The 13064-nt window shown below is 49.3% G+C and overlaps 7 protein-coding genes across 7 annotated transcripts; 4 read left to right on the plus strand and 3 right to left on the minus strand.

The window, feature by feature from the left end:
• Positions 1-23: 23 nt before the first annotated feature.
• LY89DRAFT_701579 (UPF0061-domain-containing protein) lies at positions 24-1916 on the plus strand (the record flags this gene model as incomplete). Its single annotated transcript, XM_018217210.1, has 1 exon — positions 24-1916. One exon carries the CDS (start codon positions 24-26, stop codon positions 1914-1916), a length of 1893 nt encoding a protein of 630 aa, XP_018063465.1.
• A 196-nt stretch (positions 1917-2112) lies between these two features.
• On the plus strand, positions 2113-2865 carry LY89DRAFT_741405 (uncharacterized protein; the record flags this gene model as incomplete). The annotated part of the gene is made up of 1 exon (XM_018220705.1): positions 2113-2865. The coding sequence occupies one exon, from the start codon at positions 2113-2115 to the stop codon at positions 2863-2865; it is 753 nt and encodes a 250-aa protein (XP_018063466.1).
• An 84-nt stretch (positions 2866-2949) lies between these two features.
• On the plus strand, positions 2950-3882 carry LY89DRAFT_741406 (uncharacterized protein; the record flags this gene model as incomplete). The annotated part of the gene is made up of 1 exon (XM_018220706.1): positions 2950-3882. The coding sequence occupies one exon, from the start codon at positions 2950-2952 to the stop codon at positions 3880-3882; it is 933 nt and encodes a 310-aa protein (XP_018063467.1).
• A 62-nt stretch (positions 3883-3944) lies between these two features.
• LY89DRAFT_690644 (uncharacterized protein) lies at positions 3945-4861 on the minus strand. The gene has a single exon (XM_018216135.1). The coding sequence runs from the start codon at positions 4777-4779 to the stop codon at positions 4057-4059; it is 723 nt and encodes a 240-aa protein (XP_018063468.1). The 5' UTR covers positions 4780-4861; the 3' UTR covers positions 3945-4056.
• Positions 4862-5974: 1113 nt separating this feature from the next.
• On the minus strand, positions 5975-8052 carry LY89DRAFT_741408 (uncharacterized protein; the record flags this gene model as incomplete). Its single annotated transcript, XM_018220707.1, has 4 exons — positions 5975-7432; positions 7646-7886; positions 7939-7974; positions 8036-8052. The coding sequence occupies 4 exons, from the start codon at positions 8050-8052 to the stop codon at positions 5975-5977; spliced, it is 1752 nt and encodes a 583-aa protein (XP_018063469.1).
• A 304-nt stretch (positions 8053-8356) lies between these two features.
• On the plus strand, positions 8357-9411 carry LY89DRAFT_724634 (uncharacterized protein). Its single transcript, XM_018218916.1, has 2 exons — positions 8357-8503; positions 8661-9411. The coding sequence occupies exons 1-2, from the start codon at positions 8420-8422 to the stop codon at positions 9150-9152; spliced, it is 576 nt and encodes a 191-aa protein (XP_018063470.1). The 5' UTR covers positions 8357-8419; the 3' UTR covers positions 9153-9411.
• Positions 9412-10190: 779 nt separating this feature from the next.
• On the minus strand, positions 10191-13056 carry LY89DRAFT_676481 (pumilio-family RNA binding repeat protein-like protein; the record flags this gene model as incomplete). The annotated part of the gene is made up of 5 exons (XM_018213586.1): positions 10191-10733; positions 10784-11410; positions 11465-12556; positions 12620-12709; positions 12952-13056. The coding sequence occupies 5 exons, from the start codon at positions 13054-13056 to the stop codon at positions 10191-10193; spliced, it is 2457 nt and encodes an 818-aa protein (XP_018063471.1).
• Between the last annotated feature and the right edge of the window lie 8 nt (positions 13057-13064).

Here is a 13064-nt window from a genome sequence, read left to right on the forward strand (position 1 = left end):
TCTCACGACCACAGGTACCCCGCATGCGACTCGCTCAAATGGCAGCTCATCTCTCGAACGGCAAGCCTTCAAATGGCAGCTCATACGAAGGCTCAACCCTAGCAGACCTTCCGAAATCATGGACTTTCACCTCCTCGTTGCCCGCAGACCCGAAGTTTCCTACACCAGCTGCCTCGCACAAGACTCCTCGTCAAGACATTGAGCCTCGGCAGGTGAAGGGAGCGTTGTACACATGGGTACGACCCGAAGAAGCTCAGGAACCTGAATTATTGGGGATTAGTCTAGCTGGGATGCGAGATCTTGGGATCAAAGAAGGAGAGGAGAAGACAGAAGACTTTAAACAGCTAGTTGCAGGCAACAAACTGATGGGATGGGACGCAGAGAAAGAAGAGGGTGGATATCCTTGGGCACAATGTTATGGTGGATGGCAATTTGGGTCTTGGGCTGGTCAATTGGGTGATGGTAGAGCGATATCCTTATTCGAAACGACGAACCCGACTACGAAGACTAGATACGAATTACAATTGAAGGGAGCTGGTATTACACCCTACTCTAGGTTCGCAGATGGAAAGGCAGTCCTGAGGTCGAGCATAAGAGAATTTGTTGTATCAGAAGCTTTGAATGCATTAAGGATACCGACCACTCGAGCGCTATCTTTGACATTGCTGCCACGTTCGAAGGTCCGGAGAGAGACTATCGAGCCGGGAGCTATTGTTGCTCGATTTGCTCAATCTTGGTTGCGAATAGGAACATTCGACATCCTGAGAGCACGTGGCGAACGAGACATGATCCGGCAGTTGACAACATATATTGCAGAAAATGTATTTGATGGCTGGGAGTCATTGCCAGAAAGGAACCCTTCAGAAGACGGCAAGGATGCACGACCTCTCAAAACTGGAGTTGGGAAAGACGAGATTCAAGGACCAGCAGGCCTCGAAGAGAATCGTGTCACTCGCTTATATCGAGAGATTGTCCGTCGGAATGCAAAGACTGTGGCAGCCTGGCAAGCATATGCCTTTACAAACGGAGTTCTCAACACAGACAATACATCCATTTTTGGGCTGTCCATCGACTTTGGACCATTTGCTTTCTTAGACAACTTCGATCCCAATTACACTCCGAACCACGACGATCATATGCTCCGATACTCCTACCGCAACCAACCAACGATCATCTGGTGGAACTTGGTCCGATTAGGAGAGTCTCTTGGCGAGCTGATCGGCGTTGGTGCCAATATCGACAAGGAAGAGTTCGTGGAGAAAGGTATCCGACAAGAAGATGCAGATGATCTAGTCTCTCGAGCTGAAGCACTCATCACGCGAGCTGGAGAAGAGTACAAAGCCGTGTTCTTAGAAGAATACAAGCGTCTTATGACAGCGAGACTTGGCTTAAAGACACACAAGGAATCAGATTTTGAAAATCTGTTCAGTGAGCTCTTGGACACGATGGAAGAATTGGAGCTAGACTTCAACCAATTCTTCCGGAAATTGAGTAACCTGAAAATTGGAGACCTCGAGACCGAAGAGCAGAGAAAGTCAGCAGCAGGCGTATTCTTCCACCACGAAGGTGTGACTGGCATCAACAACAACGAAGAGTCAGCGCGGAAGCGAATTGGTAATTGGCTCGAGAAATGGAGTACGAGAGTCTATGAGGATTGGGGACCTAATGGAGAAGATGAAGCAAGACAAGTAGAGATGAAGAAAGTTAATCCAAAGTTTATTCCGAAATCATGGATTCTGGATGAACTCATCAAGAGGGTGGAGAAAGGGGGCGAAAGAGAGATTCTGGACAGAATCATGCACATGGCCCTCAATCCTTTCGAAGAGAGCTGGGGATGGGACGAGAAAGAAGAGGAGAGATTTTGTGGCGATGTGCCGAAATTTGATCGAGCTATGCAATGCTCGTGTAGTTCGTAGATTGGAATACGAAAAGACAAGACCTACAGGTACCTGACAGCAAGTTCATCCTGCCGCACGTGACCAGAATTATTCAGCCTCATCCAGGCACACCTTATCTCGACACCCACAGCCTGTCATTTGCAACACCACGATTCTGGTAGTGTCATCTAAGGCTAAACACATTTTCTACCACAACCTCGTTCCTGTTCATATCATGGATGAAACTTCCTCACTTGTTCAAGCGGATCCCATCACAAGGCTCTCTCCACCGATGAAAGATGACGTCCAATTGCAACAGGTCAAATATAACAACTTCTACTCGCCACATAACAACGACTTCTACACAAAGTTCCACTATTCAAAATTAGATGAGAATAGCATCCGCCTCCTCCGAATAAAACCACTCAACCCAGACGAGGACGACAGCGCTCCCATTAGTTGTGACCTTCTCAACAACGTCTCACTCCCGGCCAACAAGGACAGTTACACCACTATCTCGTACTGTGCTGGAGATCCTAAGAAAGTCGAGCGTGTAAATGTTAACGGCATCGATTTCAACGCCTTTTGCAACCTGGGCCATGCCCTCCGACAAGCTCGTCACTTCTGGAAAGACAAGTACGACAAGCAAGAACTTCTCCTTTGGGCAGATCAGATTTGCATCAACCAAAGTGACCACGAGGAGCGCTCGCAGCAAGTCAGCCTCATGGGAGATATATACGCCCTCGCGTCGCAAGTGCTTGTATGTTTGTCGTCTAAGCATGATCCTGCTGGAGGCATTGACTGGTTCCTCCGTCTCTCACGCATTCATCTATTGGAGCACAAATTCTCACAAGAGTCCCCACCAGGGTATGAAATCTACGATGATAACATACGACTTCGTGAGTTTTTTGTGGCCAAATGGGACAACGAAGACTTTCACCTTGGATGGGATGCTTTTATTAGGACGGTGTTGACCAGTCCCTGGTGATCACGAGCGTGGGTTCGTCAGGAATTCATTCGCTCTCCCCAAGCCTACTTTTTGGCCTCTTTTGAGTCCATTCGTTGGAAAACAATGGCAGATCTCATCATGATTTATCACGGTGGAGCCTGGGGCTGCAATATGTCACCGCCGGAATTTCATCGCCGTTCCAGTCAATCTGGAAGTTGCTGGGGTGACTGCCAGGTTTGTCTCTTCAGTGTAGCCCCCACTGAGTTCTTCGAAGCTGTCGATCGTGCGGTTGGATTACTTGAAGCTAAAGTTGAGTTTGAATCCCAACCAGGACAATTCGCAGATCTGTTACGCAATCTCCGCGGCGCCTATCTTTGCGAGGCCTCAGACTCTAGAGATCTAGTGTATGCCCTTTTCGGATTCAGTGCTCACAGTTATGGTGTCTATCCCGAGTATGGACCAGGTATTACCATCCAAGGCGTTTTCCGACAATTAGCATGTAAAGTCATATCTTACAACCGCAACTTGGATATACTCGAAACAGCCTACCGGACTCGCCGCCCATCTCGCAGGCTCAAAAGGCTTCCGGTAGATCATGAACTACCTTCTTGGGTACCAGATTGGCGTAATAAGCAGGGGTTCTCTATTTTGAGACGTTTCGAGAAGCAGAGGCCCTCGTTTGAGACAAAGATGATCTTCTCATTCCAAACCGACGCGACTGCTCGAAGACATCGCATCCTTCAAGTACGTGGGATTTTCCACGAATTCCTAGGACGTGAAACTTTTGGAAGGCGGCCCCAGCGTTTTATCTCGGATGGACTTGGGGAGATACGAACGATGGGATCGGCTAAAGAGGGTGATGAGGTGTGGATGCTTCACGGTGCTGATATTCTTTTCATTTTCCGTCGGCCGAGCGGGGGCAAGTACCTTGAGCTTGTCGGTGAGGTCGTGGACCTCTATGTCAAAGTTCCTCCCAAACCTCGTCTGCCTACTGAAGAACTTGACAAGTTAGTAGAAAATAACGACCCCTCCGTTGTTCTCGTTAACATATGTTGAGCGTTTATGGAGGATGACGGTCGAACAGTCTTTCTAATTGTTTTGATCAAAATGTTCATTTTGTTCTATCACTATCGGCTCGCCAAAGCTATTGTGACCTCTACCTTCTTCCACAGCTCAATTTACCTTCCTCTCACATCCCAGCCATCCTTAGCTTCCCTTCCACTTCGTCACCTACCTCTCCATAAACCAATACTCAACCTCACCATACGTCTCCCAACTCGCCCTCACCTCCCCACCCCTCAACTTCACATCTTCAATTTCCCTAAACCCCTGACTCTCATAAAGTCTCCTCCCCTTCGCACTCGCCTCCACAAAACCCCTAACACCCAACTCATCCGCCTTATCCACTCCCCACTTAACCAGCATCCCTCCCGCCCCTCTTTTATGATACTCCGGATCCACAAAACAAGAATCTAACAGCACCGCCGGTCCAGCGACCCTCTCCCCCCTCCTCCCATAAACCTGCTCCACCACCCAAGAAACATATTCTTCGTCATCCGGCGCTCCGTTCGGTCCAAAATTCTTCTCCCCATCAGGAGCTGATGGAAAAATCCAATCTACCTTCACTTCTGGCCAACGAATACCTTCTTCTCGCTCACCAGGTGGCCAGATGATCCATTTCGCCGCTGCTACGATACGGTCTGTTTCCTGGCCAGAGGAGGGATCGAGGATTCTAATGGAGGGGTCTTTTATAACGAGCCACGTGACGTGAGGGTCTGTTCTCCAGGCCTTAAGATGGCGGGCGATGGTGGAGGAGATGACGGAGGGGGAGACGGGGTGGGGAGCGGGGTAGATAAGGCGGTGGAGGGTATCTGTGGGGTGAAAGGCGGCGAATTGAATGGGGACTATCAGCGGTATGTCCTCTTCTCTGGCGAGGGCGAGGTAGAGGGCCATTTTAGTAGTTGAGTGGGAAATTAGGAAGTTGAAGGTGTCTACTTCGTCAAGATTTCGGGATGGAAATATAGATTTATACAGGTCGTACCGGTGAGTCATTCTACACTAGAAATGCTGAGGAGGAAGAAATGTCATTCGGATTATGTAAAAGGGCGTGAAGCTAAGCGAGTTATTCAGGGGTAGTGTTGAGAAGCTGGGACAAAGTTCAAGGTTGCTTACCTACGAAGGCGCGAGGCGTTGAAAACCGTCCATTTTCCAAGGATTTTCAGATAGTGAGGAACATCAAAACATTTCCTCTTAGAAATCGAAATTTCAATACAACTCCAGGTACTAGATTTTTATTTATTTATCTATTAAATTAAAGGAAAAGGCAAGCTATCTTATAGTGGTATATTTAAGTCAAACCGCTCACTTAAAAATGGACGGTTTTCAACGCCGCGCGCCTTCGTAGATATGTTTATCACACCCGGTGGGGCAAAGTCGGAGAACATCTTTGGTAGTTTTGCTTCAAAGCAGCCTCAAATGGATGTAAATTTAGGAACCGTGCCACCATAGCTGCAAGGTAGATAGCGAAGATGCTTTGAGCATGGATCAGTAAAAAGTGGTTTGAAGGCTTTTCATTCTGGCGAGTACTGCAGTATCTAGCACTCTACCAACACCACAAACCCATCCCCATTATCTCCATCCTGATTTCATTTTAGGTCATCCTGATGATCATGTCTCCCAGCCCCTGGAATGGAAACTGATGATACTATGCCACCAATAAAAGCAACGTAGATGATCAATCTACTATCTTCCCACTTGTCACCCAACTCCATCCATCATATCAACCATTGGAGATCGAGTCTCCTCAGAGATAAGCAAAATGAGAACCCCGCATATACTATCCCAGTCCAATTCGTATGATCGGAATCGCTAATTCGCTCCCCAGCCAAGAAACTGTCTGGTCATATTCGTAATTTCTCGTTTCGTTCGACGCCGTGATCTTGGTGATACAATCGCAAATAAAAAGGAAAAGTAAACTCAAAACATGAAAAGCAACTCTCCACCCCGTTTTCCAGTTGCAATAAGAGAGATCGTCGTAATCCGGATGCTGCTTTTTGACCTACGAAATAGCGAATTCGTTGAATGAAGCTTTTGATACAAGCAAAGAAAGTCCGTTTCGCCCAGGATCTCCAATATCATATGTGGTGGATTATACACTTGCTTGTGCATCTCCACGGCTACGATAACCTCCACGTGCTTGACCTGGTTGGCCATTTCCTGCATAAGTTCCTCGGCCACGGTAATTTCCGCGACCACGACCTCGTCCACGTCCACCACGATATCCTCCACGGTAGCCGTTGTCGACGCTGCCTTGACCAAAAGTCTCCACATTCTTCTTTTGCTCCTCGCCTCGCCATTCGCGTCCACCTGGTCTGTTGCCAGCACCTTCAGCACGCTCCTTGGCTTCGGAAGAGATGTTATCAAAGAACGACGTGGCCTTATTGTAACCAGTCGATGGCGTATCTACTTCAGTTGGTGAAGCGACTGATTCGGTCTCTCCGAGCGGCGAGCTAGCACTTGCTTCCTTGACCAAATCCTGCTTGTTGAATTTGGCATTTGCGGATGCAAAGTCAAAATCTGCCTCCGGGACCTCGACCTTGTGATTCATATTTCGTCCACCACCTCTTGGTCCACGGCCTCCTCTGGGAGCGAATCCAGTACCTCCAGGGTTTCTTGGGGCTCGAGCTGCATCGTTCACTCTCATCTCGTTAACCTTTCTGGTCAGATTGTCGACAGCACTACCATTGGTCTGGTTGAGGGGTGGGAGCTTAGCCATTGCTGCAGCGACGGCGGCAGTGGCAGCTTGGGTGGCATCTCTCAAACTAGCAGCAGGATCGACTGGCTTCGCAGCAGGTTCAGTTAGGGCAGTGTTGCTGGTTCGGGATTGAAGAGGTGCCTTAGGAGCAGCCACGCTTGGTAGTGGTACAGCAGGCATAACAACTCGGTTCTTGGGCAATGCTGGAGCAGGGGCCTTTGGAGCGGCAGCCTTAGGGGCAGTTGGCGGCGCAGCTTGAGAGTTGGCTGGTTGAGAAATAGCAGCTTGGACTTGGCTTGCAGTTGGCTTCGACGCATTGTTGGGAGTAGGAGGCTTTGGCACAGATGCAGCGGGCATTTCAGCGGCAGGGGTAGCTGAGATCTTTGGTTCAGCCTGCTTTTCATTGGCTTGACCGGGAGCTTGACCAGGAGCTTGACCAGAGGGCGGGGCAGGGCTTGCTTGCTTATTCGCACCAGGACCGATCGGCGAAGGCTTAGGAGGTTGATGAGGTGGTTGCTGCTGTTGCTGTTGGAATTGTCCAGGAGCGCCAAACTGTTGTTGTTGATAGCCATATGGAGGGAAAGGAGCTGGTGGAAATCCTTGATTTGGAGGGGCATACCATCCTGGTGGGGGGCCACCATAGGGCATCGGCGGGAAAGCACCAGGTCCTGGAGGTCCACCACGACCAAACCCGCCAGGCGGTGGGTAAAAGTGAGGAGGATACTGAGGGTGTTGACCGAAGGGAGGAGCTCCAGGACCTTGCTGTTGCTGTTGACCTTGTGGGCCCGGTGGACCTCTTTGTTGCTGCGGAGGGGCTTGCGATTGAGGCGTAGGACGGGAACGGGAACCACTCTATTTGCGCAACGAGTTAGCAACAAGTTTGCAAAAGGCTTAAAGGCTGTATATATGTAGCTTGTAGATCAGAAGGAAGGCAACGGAAATCTCCACACGGTTTTGCGCTCTCGGAGACAATATGAGTTAACATCCGAAATATTTCATCATCTCAGGAAGGGCTGGACACAAACGCGCGGCTCAGTGACATCGCACAGTAATATTCGCACTTACTCCAAGGATAGCAGGATCATTCGGGACCTGTGGGGGCTTGTTCTCATTGACAGCTGGCTTCTCTTCGACCCTCAAGTCCTTCACATCACTACCGCGGAAGACAATATACTCGTAGACGCTATCGGAAGGTGGAATCTCTTCTTCTGGGTTGGCCTTTCGTCCCTCGGTACCGAAAGACGTGACATTCTCGAGTGCGACAGTCGAGTCATTCGAATTGATCTCGTGGAGCGTACCGACATATCTGCGAACCCGTCAGCGCAAACCTCACAAGCTGGCCAAGCACGTTTCCATACCTAATATCACTCCGCGATACTAGAGATATCCTCGCACTATCGTCGTACTCGTGTTAGCATCGTCGCTCCTCAAAGCTGAGCTTCAGCCTCAACTGACCCTATGAATTCAGTCATTGTGCCGTGATTGCGACCAGCTCACAGCCCAACGCACGATCGAGTAAAAAGGAAGCTTGTTAAGGAAGGCACCAGAACAATTGTGAAGACGCGCACGAAAGAAGATTGTGTTCTGAGGACGTAAGGGAGAAGGCGATTGAGGATTGAAAGAAGGGAGTTTGTGGTATTTTGCGGTTCAAGCTAAAAAGCGAAAAGGCTTGGAGAAGTCAAACTTCGCATAGGCTACAGCGTGATTGGCCTAGTGACTCTTAGGTTGGAGTTCAGCCTTCCCCTCCGAAGTTTACCCGGACTATTCACTGATCAACGACAACAAACGAAACACACGACATCAAGACCACTGAAGACTCCACCACTTTCAACCTTCATCATGGAGTCAACCGCAAGTGGTCAGTCTGTTGAAATCTTCAAGGAGCTCGAGGAGTATCCCTGGGACAAGGATAAGGAATTCCAGGTATGTCAGGACATTTTCACAATTGTTATCAGCCTCGGCACGTCGAGAAGTCTTTGAGACATCACTGGCATTCAATGCAAGAGTACAAGCATGCCAAGGGCACAATATACTCACCTTCGAGTTCTACAAAGACGAGCAATGCTGACGTTCTCGCCAGGGCGGACTTGCAGCAATCCTCGGTCCAAATCCCCAACCCTCCCAAATCCACGACCTCACCCTCCGAGCTCAGTGCTTCTACCTCTCCCGCAAGCGATCCATCCCAATCGACTTCAACCAGTACAAAGAATATCTCATGTCCAAGCCCGAGACATCTACTATGTCAGCTTCGGCACCTCCACCACCTCCCCATAACAACCACAACATGGCATCCTCCCACTTAGCCGACGTCGAAATCGATGACCCGAAGGCAGCACCTTACCCCCGCTCCTTCGCCGAAATCGTCGAGCTCATCACCTCTGGCAAACCCATCCCAGGCATCAAGGAGATTCACACCACTGTGTGTCCAGAGCTCGCCACCAAGCCAATCCTGCCGAAGCGTCGAAAGCCGTGGGAGAAGGATGTTCCGCAAGAGCAGATTGATGGAAAGATTGGCGGCTTGTTCGGTGATCACAGGGATATTCATATCTCGCAGGAGTACCCCGATGCTTGAGCGTCTAACGTCATGCGGAGTTGGGCGTTCATCCTTAAAGTGTGGCAACCTCCTTGCTGCTCTTACTTATCATTAACGGTGCTTAATTGTTTACGAGGGATGGCGTTTACTCTGAAAGATACGAGTGGGGAAGATATTATCTCTCGAGTATGGCATGATACATGGCGTTGACTTATATTTTGGGATCGAACTTTGCGTTGCATTATGATGCTTATCAGCTATCTTTACCTCAAAATGAATCCAAGCATATTAGCAATCCACGTTTTCTTGCTTGAGTGACAGCAAAATAATCCCTAGGTCTCCTAGCGGTAACTGTCGTATGCAAATTCATCACAAGCAGTTCTCATTATGTTTTTACAGAAGCCCTTGTATTTCTCAAAGAGTGACTAAATAACAAAGCTTTTGGTTTGGTTTTGGCTACAGACGCAGGAGCAAGAAGAAACATCGCACTATAGAAGCACATTCCTTCTCTCCACCACATTAATGCCTGCCAGAGCAGAATAAATACAGCCCCTCCTCAAAAACGCTGCATCCGAACGACACTGAACAAATCTAAGCAAGTATACATCCACACAAGGCTATAAAGCACTCAGTCGAATGGTAATAGCAAAGACGCCACAAGGACGACGATGATCATGCCAGACCAACCAAATGCAAAACCGTAACCATGAAATGTCCAAGGCACCGAAGAACGAGAATTCTTCGGCGTAGGATGATCCGTAATGGTGAGATAGGTGCCGAAGAAAATGTTATCGAAAAGAACAGAAAGGAAATATTGCAGGTGACTTTCGCAGGTGACACCATTTTAGTCAAGACGATAGACTAACAGCGCCTAAGGTGACTTTCAGAGGATGTGGTAGAGCCAATTGAAGACATCCATAGATATGAAAGACCATAAGCAAACAAGAGACAGAGCCCGTTGGAATATGTCGTATCGTATTCTAGGTCCATGATATGGGTGTCAAGTAAGATCATGCGAGCCAGGACACAAGGAGCAATATGACAAAGCAAACGATGCAAGATGTCGTAGTGATGCTTCTAACGATAAGCACCACCAAAGCGAGGGTTTGGTTGAGGACCCATGCGAGGGGCAGGAACACCGATAGCAGTACCGACGCCAGGACCAGGACGAGTTTGGATAGCGGGGTTAGTGCAGAGCATACCAACACGAGAGCCGAACTTGGATCCACGAAGAGATACCATGTGCTTTCGGATATGACTGGCAACAAGCTCACGATGTTGAGGATTGGAGTGAGTCAAGATGTATTGAATGAGGTAGTTGCCGTACTGATCACTGGCAATGTCAATCAGTGGGATGCGTGGACGATCATGACGACCTTCACAGACACGGTCAAGGTATCGGCTGAGAAAATCGGGGCCACCAATCTTGAGGCACTTCTCAACGACCTTGGAAGCAAACTGGTCCATGCTGTACTCGGAGGCGTATCGGATGACATGGTCAATGGCTCGGCTGCGATCAGCTGGGGCACCGTGCTCGCAAATGTGTTGAATGCACCAATTGCCAAATTGGCCATGGGCAACAATGTCAATGCTGGCAAGGACCTCTTCGATACATGGGCGCTGTGAACAGGTTAACAGAAGCTCAAACAAGAGGAAGATTAAATATATACCTTGTCTTCTTCGAGGCAGTTCTCAAAGATGTTCTGAACCACCAAGCTACCTGTCTCACCAAGAGCTACCTCATGCCACATACCACGAAGAGCTTCATTGACGAACTTCATGATTTGTGGGGGAGACTCAGTCCAGCGGAGCTCGAAAAGTTTCTGCCAAACGTGACAGGCATATCTGTGAATAACGGTCTCAGGGATACGACGAAGAAGTTCATGGACCATGATGGCCTTGTAGTCTTCCGGGACAGAGTCAAATGCCTTCTGGACAACGTGACAGCCGAAAGCGTCCATAGACAAGTTCAAAGTGTTTCCCCGAATGGCGTCAGCGATCTTGATGACCTGCTCAGGAGTTCCATGTTCGAAGCATCGTTGAACCAAGAAGTTGCCAAAGCGGTTGACCATCAGTGGGTAGGCTTGAGCAACGATGGCCTCAACAATCTCATACTTCTGCTCAGTTGTGCCAACCTTGAGCTTCTGTTGCAGGAAGATGGATGCCTGCTGGTCATTGTTGCAGACGATCTTGTCAACAATGTACTTCCAGTTGCAACTGACAGTACGGTCGAGGAGACGACGATAGTTGAGAGGCTCACTAGTGGGCATGTAAGTTGTACCTTCAGTGACACCAGTCTAAGAGTAGTGTCAGTAAATTGTGCAGTAACAGAGAGATGTGAAGGTACTTACTTCGCTCTTCCATGTTGATCCAGAAGACGTGAACTCTGGTGCATGTGGGGAGAGGGGAGTACCAATCGATTGAGCTTGGTATCCACCATACATGCCCATGCTAGCATTCATGTTCATGGTCATAGCACCACCCATGGCAGAGACACCAGGAGCCAAACCTCCAACAGAACCATAAGGGGTCGTGGATGGAGTGAAACCATCAAACGAGCTGTTGCTACTAGCGTAAGGATACGAGCTTGCACTGCTTCGGTTGTTGAATCGACCCCCAGGTTGATTACGTCGTGGGAGCTGAGGCATCAACAGGTCGGGCTCCGGCATCATACGATCGTTGCGGAAAGCATTCATTGGAGGTGCAGCAGGGTATTGCATACCAGCGTCGACGAAGGGTTGACCAAAGCCACGGCTCATCCATTGAGCAGAGGCAAGAGCGGCCGATGGTTGCTCAAAGCTGGGCATGGGAGCAGGCATCGGAGCTTGCATGCCAGGGAAGCCGGGCTTACCACCTGCATTCCAGATAGCACGAGCACGATTGAACCCAGTAGCGGAGAGTGCATCACTAGTATCAGAGCGAGCATCGTCCTGAGCAGCCCAAGAATTGTCACGTTGAATTTGAGGACGGACAACTGGAGGAAGATGATTGAGACGATCATCGACTTGGCTGCTGAGAGGGAAGTCGGCCTCGGAAGCACCTCCAATGGCTTGGTCGATAGTATGCTTTGTAATTCTGGTCTGGGCCAGCTCTTCATCCATGAGAGCAATCTTACCCTTGGCAAATTCAAGTTCTGCCTTCAAGCGAGCAACTTCCTCCGCATTTGGTGCAGCAGGGTCCTCTCCAGAAATGCTAGGAGGGCTGGTTGTAGGAGCAGTAGGGGCGGCACTGACGTTCTGGCTCTCGTTGGCAGAGGTGATGGGCACCGAGCTGCTTGTAGCTTGGATGTAGTCGAGTGTGCGAGCCAAGGCAATATTGTCTTCGGAGGACTTGAGAGCTTCTCGTTGGTTGGCAAGGACAGCTTGTTGTTCAGAGAGCTTGGCTAGGAGCTTGTCCATTGGGTTGGCCTCGGCAGCGGCAGAAGACTCGTGCTCGAATTTCATCTTCTGCAAACATTAGCATTGCCTTTCGAAGGGAAACGGTGTGGAGATGGTGGTTCAACTGACCTTTGGGGCGGTTTGATTGGCGAGCTGGTTACCAAGCTTGCTGGAGGTCAGAGCTGTGGCAGACTTCTTCAATGAAGCTGAGGTGTTGTCCTATAATGGAAAATCTCAGTATGTTACAAACATAAGTATCATCGATATCTTGGAGATGCTTTTGTAAAGGAGTGTGAGATTGTGGAGATCTGTATTGTGAGAGGGAATGTGCTCTGTGCCCAAGTTGTTGAAGTTCGGAACAATTCTGGGATTGTGGGCAGATTTAGGGGAGGTTTTGGGAGCGAAAGGTGAATTAAAGACATGATGCCGAAGTCGGACAGACTTGAACAAGAGTGACTTACCAGGCGGGCCATCAGGCTCTCGTCAGGCGAACCGGCATTCTCCTGAGAGATGCTTCTGCCAGCTGCAGCTCGACGCATGGTAGGAGAACCAGTTGAGGCCGACATGATGATCA

This window comes from Mollisia scopiformis (genome assembly GCF_001500285.1).
Source record: "Mollisia scopiformis unplaced genomic scaffold LY89scaffold_30, whole genome shotgun sequence".
NCBI classification, from domain to species: domain Eukaryota; kingdom Fungi; phylum Ascomycota; class Leotiomycetes; order Helotiales; family Mollisiaceae; genus Mollisia; species Mollisia scopiformis.

Coding starts and splice junctions, on each gene's coding strand:
- LY89DRAFT_690644 (XM_018216135.1), bottom strand. CDS start 4,779: ATGGCCCTCTACCTCGCCCTCGCCAGAGAAGAGGACATACCGCTGATA.
- LY89DRAFT_724634 (XM_018218916.1), top strand. CDS start 8,420: ATGGAGTCAACCGCAAGTGGTCAGTCTGTTGAAATCTTCAAGGAGCTC. Junction 8,504..8,660: donor ACAAGGATAAGGAATTCCAG/GTATGTCAGGAC, acceptor CGTTCTCGCCAG/GGCGGACTTGCAGCAATCCT.